At 37.0% G+C, this 12,553-nt stretch overlaps 1 protein-coding gene across 4 annotated transcripts in view; it reads right to left on the minus strand.

Annotated features, from left to right (window-relative positions):
* The window catches only part of Nkcc (sodium potassium chloride cotransporter), a 146,658-nt gene that overhangs the window by 16,947 nt on the left and 117,158 nt on the right, over nucleotides 1-12,553 (minus strand). For all 4 annotated transcript variants that reach the window (XR_013086687.1, XM_076822744.1, XM_076822746.1 and 1 more), the window contains exons 6-8: nucleotides 6,160-6,274; nucleotides 2,987-3,318; nucleotides 872-1,103 (exon numbers count right to left, since the gene is read on the minus strand). Coding sequence is in view for 3 of the 4 variants with exons in the window: in XM_076822744.1 (XP_076678859.1) it covers nucleotides 872-1,103; nucleotides 2,987-3,318; nucleotides 6,160-6,274 (679 nt within the window). In the remaining variant the exon portion in view is untranslated. The remainder of the gene's footprint in view (nucleotides 1-871; nucleotides 1,104-2,986; nucleotides 3,319-6,159; nucleotides 6,275-12,553) is intronic.

Here is a 12,553-nt window from a genome sequence, read left to right on the forward strand (position 1 = left end):
CTCCTATGGCCTATATGTATTATAAAAAACTGGGTACTTTGTAAAATGGAAATAAATTATTTTGCTTCATTGTATATGTATAAAAAATGAAACTGTAGAAAATGTAAAGTATGAACTGTAGAAGAAATATTGTATTTTGATGCTATGAGTGGCGTTGGCGTGGAAACACGCCGAAGGATTTGCATGCTCTGCATGGTTTTGGCGTATTTTCACGTCGATAATTTTTGGAAAACGTCAAAAGTATTATCCGAGTGTTTCCTAATGTTTATATTGGAAACAAACTGACAATAAGCTCGGAATTTGATTTGTACAAAACTTTCTTGGCAGCAGAGATCGCTTGGAAAAACCTGATTGACTGTAAGGGAAATTTCTCAAATCCTTGCGCTACGCAAACTGTTAATACGTAGGTACTGTAGTATCCTATAAATTATGGGCACGTTCCGATTCACGCATAATGCACATGAAGTGCATAGGGTACGTGACATATCCTATGCATTTTATGCGCATTATGCGTGAATCGGAACGCACCCTATATTATACAGAATGAGGGGATTCTCTAAAGTTGACCAGTGCTGCCAACATCACACTTGGAAGCTAGTATCAAAATTCTTCATGGATGTCCATTAAAACAACAATTTTAACTTCGTTTTCATAATCACTATATGTAACAACTTGTATTGATTGAAAAATGATTAAAAGACAATAAAATTTATGACACAGACAATTATTGAGTTGATTAAAAAACTGGGCAATAACCGCAGAAAGTTAAATAATAGAGAGTATACATTATACAATATAGAAGTACTAAATAGTCTAATTGTACGACTGTAGATTATATGAGATGTAAATAGATATTTAATTCTACTGGTACCAATTAAAAGAAATAACGCTGCAACGACGAACGTGAGAACATAGCCACGATAAGGTTCGCCGTGTTTCCCGTATCCTTTGCTGAAATAAATCAGACCAGGATAGATTCGATCCCGCCCTAATGCCTGTATTAATCGTGGCACTGACAGCAAGTTTGTCAAAGCTGTCGAGAGAGTTGCTGCGAAACAACCAGCGTAGATGAATGGACCCCAAACAGACATAAGCTGCATCACCTTCAAACAAAAATTAGAGGATTCCAGCAAGTTAATGTAATGGGAATTTTTAAAAAGTTATAACACATAAATTCATAAATTCATTGCAAATTCTAAAACAGGGCCCTCCAAGGTCGCTTACGCGTAAGCTCGGGGTTCTCCCATTCTCTCCCGCGTTGTCAAGGATACCGCGCGATGCTAACCGCGAAGACGAACTAGCTAGCCCGTCATGGCCAGAGTTAGGAGCGATGGGGCCGCAGTGATGGAGTGGGAAACACCTACAGGAGCGGTGGCAATGTGTACGTGACTGATGCAGACGCAGTTCATGCATGCATAACCACCACTCCTATAGGTGGTTCCCCCTCCATTCACTGCGGCCCCATCGCTCCTAACTCTGGTCATGGCAGTCTTCGTAGCGTCGCGCGGTCTCTTTGACAACGGAAGGCACGTTGCGTGAAATAAAGATTGGAAGGGGAAGCAGGCGCGTGAGGAGCCGCTACATTGAAGAGCCTTGTTCTAAAATATGTACCCCTGATTGACAGGATAAATTCTAAAGGTTTTATTTTTTTTCTTTCAAAATGGAATATGTTTGATTATTAAGGCATAACAGTCGACAGTGATCAATTTTGAACTCGTGCAATTTTTATCTTCAAACAATAATCAAGTTTGAATAAATAAATAGTTCCATTATTCATTAAATAAAGAAGGATTATATACATGGGAAATCCTTCTAAGAGCCAACGTACAGGTTTAAGAAGAGGTTGTGGTTCAAACGACCGAAAAATTAGTGTTTTTCGTGAATTATTCTTTTTAAGAAACGGAAAGAAATATCAATTCGTGGTTACTTGCATTGATCTCTATTGGGAGTAGAACATTAGTATGCGACAATAGCGGTCGGTACCGGAACTAATAGTAATGGCCGACGCAGGTATATAATTTATTGCGGTCTACCAATTTTCACAGTATCGACGAACTGTATGCAGAAAAAAATGTTGTGTAGCAAATTGTAACGTTACAATGAACAATGATCTCAATTTAAGTTTTCATAAAAGTGCCAAAAAGTGGAGCAAGTAAAATTGTCCACATTGCATACTTTTACATATTCCAATATTGTGTCTAAATGTATTGTCAACATTTTTACTGTAAGAAATAACTTTTAAATAAACTTTTATACTACTGACACACTCAATGTTTCGTAGCCAACCATCCAAATGTGTTGCTTTTCGTCACTACAAACGGAACATGCTACTTTTCGTGGTAAACCGCTCAAACGTGATAGTTTTCGCAGCGAAAACCGAAACGTGATAGTTTTGGTAACAACGAAGACAAACGTGCTGTTTTTTGTAAGAAAATTGAACCGTCCTACTGTTCGTAACAAGTAAATATGGTTACTTGTATATAAAAAGTTGAAAATTGACAAAATCGCGCCACTTCAAATCTATATAGACTTTTTTACCTTTTCTTATTTATTTCTTGGAAGACCTGTATCGAAAATTATCTATTTATAGAAAATGAAAGGTTCAAGTCCATCGATTTACTTCTTCGAGAGATATTTATTTCGTCCATTGGAGAGGTGTACTATGAAACCAGGCAAATTAGAATTCACTCAGGTGACGAAAATTAAATGGTTTTCCATAAACAAAAATATAATCTGATATTATAAATATTTCTAAATATAATATAAAAAAACTGATATTAATATTCCTCCTTTTCCTTTCTTCAAAGAATTCACAGAAAAGACACTAATTTTTCTGTCATTTCAATCAGAAGACCCTCTTAAATTGATAAACTCTTTCAAAAAGGAATACCTACTAACTATTTTCAATTTGTTCTACAGTTTTTTATATTTCTGTAATCTTTCGATTTCATAGGAGTTATTTCATTACTTATTGTTAGTCGCATACCGTATAACTGTTGTGTAACCCATACGGGCAATTCACTTGCGGAATGCAATCTATAATAGTGTTATTAGCACTGACGAGGCCGCTGGCATCTCTTATGGCCGCACCACCAGCAAAGAAGACAAAGGTTACGTAACTCAACATTGAAATTAGCAAAGCGAGAAGTGTTCCTATTGGTATGCTGCTGGCTGGGTCCTTCAAATCACCAGAAATATTGGCTCCGGCTTGGATTCCGGTAACCGACGGAAAAAAAATGGCGAACACAGAGAAGAAGGTTTGGTTGTTGTTTTCAGAGAACCGATAATTGGGTCCCAAGTTGTTCATGAAAACCTCACCTATGGGTTCAAGAAGATAATTTTGGTTAGAAAAATTGTAGAAAGTAAAGTTAATTATAAAAGTCTCGAAGTTTATTTTAATATTACTTAGTTAAACTATAAGCTTGAAAAGTTAATACAACCTATTTAATGCAGATTTATACTGTCACTAGCTTTACTACTCGGCGTCGCCCGAAATTTAGATTCTGATTTTTTAAAAAAAACTTCTTTTTAGTTTTTTTGTGAAAATAGTCAGATTCATCTGGATTAATAAGACATAATGAGCTGAGGCACATTTCGTGACCCCCAGGTTTATCGTTCGAAAGTTTTTAGGCGATAGACAAACACACAAACATATACAGGGTGTCCCACTAAGGAGTGGACAGCGCGATATCTCTTAAAGTATTGTCGATAAAAATATAAAAAAAATAGGGAATTGCATGGTTCGAGGGGGCCCATTTATTAGCGCGAACGAATTTTCTTTTCGATTATTATTTTAAAAGATACGATGGTCAAGTTCGGTTTTTCAAATGGAACTATTTTTTTTGAACACCTGAGTTGATAGTGCGTTCCAAGACAAATTCAATAAGCTTTAATGTATACACTTTATTTCCACTGGTTTTTAAGATATTGCGCTTGCAAATTTACTGATTTTCACTGCAAGAAACCCCTCTGGAATGGCAAAAACCGGGGGCGGACTTACTGGCCCCACGGGTGGCACTGCCTGTTGAAATGGATACTTACCTGCCAAAGGTCTACGCCAGAGATGGCAGGCCCAAAGGCTGGACAATTCTTTTCCGTCAGAAATGCTACTTAGGTAGGTATCGTTACTTTTATTTCGCACTTGCTTCTACGCTCGGATGGCCGGTTCTTTTGGGAGGGATGCAAGTTGGATTGGTTAGGTTAGGAGGAGTGAAAGTTGCTAGACTAAATTTCAACCATAGGGAGCAGATTGTATCAGAACCAATCCAACTTGCATCCCTCACAAAAGAACCGGCCATCCGAGCGTAGAAGCAAGTGCGAAATAAAAGTAACGATGCGCTTCTCGATACCGCAGATGTACCTACCTAAGTAGCATTTCTGACGGAAATGAATTGTCCAGCTTTTGGGCCTGCGAACCCTGTCGTAGACCTTTGGCAGGTAGGTATCAGTTTCAACAGGCAATGCCACCCGTAGCGCCAGTAAGACCGACCCCGGTCCTTGCTATTCCAGAGGGTTTTCTTGCAGTGAAAATCAGTAATTTTGCAAGCGCAATATCTTAAAAACCAGTGGAAATAAAGTGTATACATTAAAGCTTATTGAATTTGTCTTGGAACGCACTATCAACTCAGGTCTTCAAAAAAAATAGTTCCATTTGAAAAACCGAACTTGACCATCGTATCTTTTAAAATAATAATCGAAAACAAAATTCGTTCGCGCTAATAAATGGGCCCCCTCGAACCATGCAATTCCCTATTTTTTTTATATTTTTATCGACAATACTTTAAGAGATATCGCGCTGTCCACTCCTTAGTGGGACACCCTGTATATTAAGATGATAGTAGAATAGGAAAGGAGCCTTTTTGGTTATAAAGCCAGACAAGAATAAAGACGTTAATGTCGTATTGTGATATTTAAATTAATAAGTAGGTAGTTTAGAAAGATCAGTAAAATTCCTGATCATTCTCTTTTTATCACTATTTGAACTGACAATGAAATATTTGAATTACTATCACAGAAATCATTTATGCGTTATTATTTGCCAAAATACCTACATTATATAAGTTGAGTTTTTCTAAGGAAATAAAAATAACGTGGTATATGAAACGCTATAAAAGAGTTAGCGGTTTTCAATATTTCGAGTTAAGTGCTTGCTTAATAATATCTGGAACTGCTATTATATAATATTTTGAATGAACCATCGTCACTAAATGATTAATAGATTACACCCCAGATAGCACACGACGTCTTAGAGACGCCCATTTTACATCTGTTTTTGGCCTGAACGTCTGACGACCTTATTAAGACGTCTTTAAGACGTCTGTGTGGAGACGTCTTTTAAACAACTGTGTTGAGACGTGTTTAAGACGTCTGTGTGGAGACGTCTTTTAGACAACTGTGTAAACTGTAAAGACACGTCTGTCCTAAGATGTTTCTAAGACGTCTGTCCGAATAAGTGTTTAGGACATCTCTAAGACGTCCATGCCAAGACATTTTTTAAACGACTGTGTTTAGATGTCTTAAAGACGTATATGTACATAAACAAGTCCAGCAGTCATGTCTATAAGAGAGCCATACCGTCTTTCTCGAGTACCCGCGTTTTTGACGAAGGAAATTTATATTTTCGACTTGAACTTGAATATGCTAAAAACTGTCTCGATCATTCGTTATTGCAAGATGTTTTTCTTTTTTATGAAGAAACGAAAATATTGATCAGCATGAAAATAGACTTATTCAGATGAGAAAAAGAGCAGCTACTTGATGGGCATCTTTTTTCAAAACACTTAATTTCATTAAAATAAACACGAATCAAGTCACGCTTAATATCTCCTAATATCTCTTTAAAGAGCTGCAGTCAAGTCCTTACGAAGACATCTTTGAGGCGTCGTGAAAGTTTGAAATGGACGTCTTTAAGACGTCTTCACGACTACTTAAATATGTCTATAAGACAATAAAGACGTACCGTTTCCTGACAAACGACGTAAAAAACGTCTATGGATGTCTTTAAGACGTCTTTACGACAATAGCAGACGTGTTTAAGACGTCTGTGTGCTATGTGGGATATACCTAGCCACTGTTCAATTTCTCAATTATTTATTGTTTAATATCCTCTTATTTTTATTTTCTAATATATCCTAGATAAAAGAATTGTGTTTCACCTACTAGAGAATCCAATAAATCCGTGTGCCTTCTGGCTTGTATCTGAGGGTCCTATAATAGTGCCAATTATAAAGTCAAAAATGGCTGCTACAATGATGGCTATGAGGATATTTTGTGCCTGGAAAAATGAATTTTCTTAAATTAGAAATGAAAATAAAGTTTAAACAATAAAGTTGCAATTGGAATATTTGTTCAGTATGTTTCCTTACACGCTAAAAAATTGTAATTTAAATCAATGCACTAAGAATCAATTTAGTTTCAACTATTGTACTTTAAATGACTTTTTATAGAATTACAATCAGTAAATTTAATAATTTGTAAAATATTTAGCCTAGAATTAGAAAAATGTCAGCCTGTATTGAAATTTTTTACAATAGCTCCTTTTAAATTATATAAATAATTTTCATTAAATAAACTATTCAATTGGTACACACAAAATGTCCATTATTTGGATATAAGTAGTCCAACTGCATGAAAAAATAAATGTGTTTAATTCACATAATTTCTGTGTTTTATTGTACAAATTCTTTCAATCTTTGAAGAGCTCTGAAGAGCTTTGAAGAGCATTATTGAAAAATAGGAAAAATTAGAAGTTTCGATGCTAAAAATCTCTTTAAATATTATCTTCACAGATTCTCGATTTCGAAAAAATTCGTTTTCTAAAAAGTAATAAAACTGCTGAAGAAATATAATATGATGATAACATAGATAAACATTGACAATCACATGTCGTTTTATGTACGTCAGTGATGCCCCGATGGGTGGTCCGAGGATGCAAGCATCCATAGCAATTTCTACGAGTCGCGCGGAAGGGCGTGCTCGAAGCCAATGAAGCGGCAGGCGTGCAACAGAGGGGGAAAACTCTATATAGTAAGTGCCCTAAAGTTGAAGTTCCACGGCGCGTGGCTCGGCGAAGCGGCTCGGCTGGCCCAGCTTCGGCGAGTCGACGAGCCACGCGCCGTGGAACTTCACCTTAAGGGTACGAGCCGACATGTGCACTACTAGAGTTTTCCTTATCCGTTGCATGTTCACTGCTTCGTTGGCTTCGAGCACCCCCTTCCGCCCAGCTCGTAGAAAAAGCTATGGATGCTCGCGTCCTCGGACCGCCCATCGGGACATCGCTGATGTACGTTATCATACATAAATTTCAAACTCAAATAAACTTCGTATGCATCAGTGTAATAAATAAAAAAAAAATAACGTTATTACTACGTATGTATGTCAAAATATGTATAGGTTTTATTAAAAAAAAGTCCTTTAAACAATGAATTGCATGTATATATGTAAATGAACAACTTTAAAGAGGCCACACTTGTGCACTTTGATTAAATAAAGGTGGGATTCCACTGAAGCAATTTTTTGGCAACCGGTAACATCGTCACATCTTTTTATCGCATGCAGCACGTGCAATCACTCTTGCACGCGTCGCATGCGACATGTCTCTTTGCGTTGCCTCCATGGAAGCCTCTAGAAGGAATACACCAGCGAAGGCCAGTTGGAGTCATTTGGGAGCCTGGGCCTCATGATGTTTACCAGAGCCGCGCGGAAGGGGAGCTCGAAAGCCAATGGTAACGTGGGCGCGCAACGGATAGGGAAAAATGTAGTAGTGTGCGGTGCAGCCTCATACCCGTACGATAAGTCTGAATGACTGGGATCCTTGGGGACTCTAGTGATTGTTGCCACTGGGGCTCCTAAAACGGCCAGTTATTTCAGCCTATGGATACGACCCTGCACCACAGGTTACTACTTACACTCTTAAGGTCCGCACACACATATCAGTTCCGTGTCTAATTTCACTGACAACTGTGTAGGAGGTCTGCTCTGGCCCGGTCAGTCCCAATTCAGCCGTTTCTGCAAGCCTGCTGTACAATTATTTCAGTCAGTAGGTGACAAAAGTATTCGGACACCCTTTATAACAGAATAACATTCTTAAAATTGGTCCAAACGACGTGAGTCTTTTTAGAAGCCAACAGTATTAGTTTACTGAGTAGGTCTTCTTTGCAGACGCGAAGTTTCCACCTCTTGATAGCAATATCTCCCCCCATGGCCCATCTGTTTTTGTAGCTAATACGTGGCGCATCCTTTTGTTTTGATACTCAAGTGCGTGTATTTTTATATACTCAAGCGATAAGGGATCCGTCCCCAATTTGAAGGGAAGCCAATGCAGGCGGGACCACGCGCAGTCAGCGAACTACCCCTTTTGTTCTTATGTCCCTCCAGCAAGTGTATTGACGCTCATCGTGAGTAATCGCGTGTGATTTTTTAGTACAATAGCGCGTAGGTGAGGTTGTACAGTTTAAGAGGTTATTTTACATTAAGTGTTTATGAAAATATATTAGCAGTGAAAATTGAACATAAAAAATGCAATATTACATTTATACAATCGAAATAGATCTTGAAATTTTCCAACCACCTCCTCTTACCAATAGGTAGGCTATACCTATACCGCGCAAAATTCAAATACAAAACTCTTTTCATTACAATCATTAAAAATGATCAAAATTATATAATATTTGGTATCATTTTCATTGCAAAAGCTCCAGCAATCCATTGGTGGTACTTGATGCATGGAGATCTAATATTAAATATAGAAATTCCCATTTTCATTACTCAGCGTCCAATTGCTGTCCTTATCCAGGGTGTTGACACTCTCTCTTGAGGGAACTGTTTCCACGAGATTTGTTTTACCCCAGCCCGTATGCCGGCGCTGTACTCAATTTAGTGAGAAAATTGTGCGCTAGATGGTGTTGCTCGCGTGAATATTGTAGGGATTGACTCGCGCCCCACAATACGTGGGGAGCCGCCACAAGAGGCGCTCCCGGCGCCTCCTTGGAACGTGTAGCGGAGAGGAGCGAGCGGTCATTGTGTCTCGTCCTCTCAAAGTGACTGTACGTAAGCTTTACGAATAAAGACTTCCTTGTTACCGTTAACCGTAGTTGCTTTGGAATAATTCAACCTATCCCTCGATATGAGGTATCTGACAGGAGTGGGCCTGCTTTCACCGAAAAGACGAACGACCAGTCGTTCGTTCCCATAAATTATCATAATGATGTAGCGTGGTGTATAGGGGCGGTATTTTCACTCGCTACTTATTTTTAAGCAACTGTTTAAGCATTCGGCAACCTTTACTAGCTACTAGGTTAGTCGAGGATGCCGCATGCTTAAGCATTTGCTTAAGAATAAGTAGCGACTGACAAGGGAAGATCCCGAACCCGAAAATTCAAAAAATCTGAAACTTTGTGGATATGTAGGAAATGTCCTCCTGATTACAACGCAATTTTTTTTGCTGCTCAAAATCAGACTAAGGGGGTGAAATTAATCCCTGAAGATTCGTCTATTTTTCAATTATATTTTCTAACTCGCAATCTGTAAGATATAAAAAAGAAATTTCAAGACAAAAGTTACTTCTTTTAATTAGACCTATTAAATGGTAAAAGTTTCATCAATTGTTTAAACAATTGGAAAAAAAGTTATAAACAAAAATATTAATAATGTTTTCTAAAATTCGTTGTTTCACGTGAAATCTGAACTGGATGTTTAAATAATTATGTAACAGCATAATCCATATTTTTTTTCCATTCAATTTCAACTTTTGTTGTATTGCGGAAACATGCTCCTCGACAATCGAATTAATTTTGGATGCCATTGTAACGTACCTGAAGCTGCACGACGAGCGATGTTCTTCTAACATTTATTAGGAAATAATAAGTGACTTGAGACAGTATGCATTTTTTTATTTTTCATGTAAACCATTCTTCGAACGGTACAATGCTCGTCGCAACTACTACAATGCAGTACAATCGAGAAAAACGATGTTTTTAAGAAAGGAGGGGTTATCATTAAAATTGGTTTTCTCAATTTTTCGAAAACGGTATCGAATTTTTTAAAACAATCAACGGTACTACAACGCGGTACAAAACTAGTACAAACTAGTACAACAATGATTTTGTAATTTTTCACAAACTGGAGGATAACTTCACACACATGAACTCTTGTTGTGAAAAAGCGAAATCTACTGGATTTTCAAAATTATTTGGTTTCTCATCAATAGCTATATCCATTTCTATACCATGCGTGAGTGAATATATCGAAACACGTTACCGATAAAAGTTATTCTCATTATGAATGCTCCATAGAATAATATACATGAAATAACACTTTGATGGTAAACAAAAATAGGTATATACATAAATTATCCTACTTTCTTACTACGCGTCACGTATTATTTCCTAATAAATGTTAGAAGAACGTTGTTTGTCGTGCAGCTTCAAGGGGAACACTACTGCGACGGTCCGAAAAGTAAGCAATTTTTAAGAATTTTTTTCAGGAATAATTTACAGTTTTCATAGAAATTTTTTTTACCTATCTTTAGTACGCTGCCTTAAGAGACTATACAAAAAAAATAGGAAAACAGGTACGTTACAATGGCATCCAAAATTAATTCGATTGTCGAGGAGCATGTTTCCGCAATACAACAAAAGTTGAAATTGTATGGGAAAAAAATATGGATTATGCTGTTACATAATTATTTAAACATCCAGTTCCGATTTCACGTGAAACAACGAATTTTAGAAAACATTATTAATATTTTTGTTTATAACTTTTTTTCTAATTTTTTTAACACCTTACCATTTAATAGATCTAATTAAAAGAAGTAACTTTTGTCTTGAAATTTCTTTTCTATATCTTACAGATTGCGAGTTAGACAATATGATCGAAAAATAGCCGAATCTTCAGGGGTTAATTTCACGCCCTTAGTCTGATTTTGGGCAGCAAAAAAAATTGCGTTGTAATCAGGAGGACATTTCCTACATATCCACAAAGTTTCAGAATTTTTTGAATTTTCGGATTCGGGATCTTTCCTTGTGAAAATACCGCCCTAGATGTACCCATATCGTCCATCAGCGTCATCAGCGCCCATAACCGTGCACGTGTATAAGCTTCCATAAGCGCTCTTTTCTGCGTCCTTTAGTCAAAAGTGTTTCATAAGTTGTGCGAAGGACATTAATGTAAGGCATGAACATCCGTTATAAAAAAAAGCGTAACTAAAAAATGTATATTTTTTAATTCCTTTCTATTGAAAAATAAACGACTGAGGTACAACTTTTGTACAACTACACACTTTTAAATTGTATATAGAATGCATAAAATATGATTATGTGTAGTCATACAAAAATTGTATCTCAGTCTTTTGTGAAGTTCAATGAATTTAATAGCGAATTCGGCAGGCAGGCACTGGCACTGCACTGGTACCAGAAATTATCGTACATCACTGATTAGTTATTCTTTATATACTCCTCACATTAATTAAAGGATCACCTCTAGAAGCCCGAAAATAGGGGCAAATTCACATGATCATAACTCCGGTAAAAATAGTCGTATCGATATTTTAAAAATATGGTTTGAAAGCGTGGTACCTCTACTTCCAGCCGCTTTTTTTCAAATTTTAGATGCATTGCTTTTCGGCAAAGTAATAGCAATATAAAGAGCACTTAGTCTATTTTACAAAAATTTCTTCTACTTTGTGATGTTCCACGGGGAGTATAAATTTTTTTACACAAATTCCATTTACACCAGTCGAAAGCGGCTACTTTCCTGTATAAGAAGAGAGTAACAAATTTCTTGTGTTTTTTTTTTACTTTAGTTGTTTCTAGCAAACGAACGAATCATTGTAGAACGTTCATGAAAAAAGCAATAAAAAGATCAGTCTTTTCTCTTTAAGGCGCATCTTCGACTTTTTCGATTCGGTTACACTTTCGGTCTCTGATGTCCTTTCCAAAATATGCTTAAAAATTGCACAAATTCCATTTTCTCTTCATCTCGCTGTATCTTCGCGAGGGATGATCGGAACATCAATGTTTTAAGCTCATTTTAAAGCGGAGAGTCTATCGATTCATTTGAGTGCCACCGGAACCCGCTGCGATAATATCTTACCTGTGGCCTTTAAGTTTGAATTTACCGTTTCGAAAAAATCAGACTACAAAATGTGTCGCACTGTCAGTCGTCCCCGCGGAAGCGAGCGCTCTTGTTCGTATCCTCACTCGTCGACATAAGTGACGATAGCAACCGAAAGCGAGCCGAGTTACGCCGACGCTACTGAAGGTTCCTGTGTGTGCGCACACATATGACACATACCTCCACGTGATATGCCATCGGTGCACAGTGGGGAAATTTTGCGATTTTATGGCCAAAACTACAGAAATGAAATTTTTTAATTTTACAAATTTAATACAAATGTCAATTGGTGAACAATATCCATTTTCGTGGTCAAAACCTGAAAACTTATTTTTAATATATATAAAATTCGGCACTTTTACGTTCTAATAAATGAGAAACTAAATTATCCGAAAAACAGCACTTACAAAAATTACGAACGATACAGATTTTTTTTATTATT

This window comes from Andrena cerasifolii, chromosome 11 (genome assembly GCF_050908995.1).
Source record: "Andrena cerasifolii isolate SP2316 chromosome 11, iyAndCera1_principal, whole genome shotgun sequence".
Classification (NCBI taxonomy): Eukaryota; Metazoa; Arthropoda; class Insecta; order Hymenoptera; family Andrenidae; genus Andrena; species Andrena cerasifolii.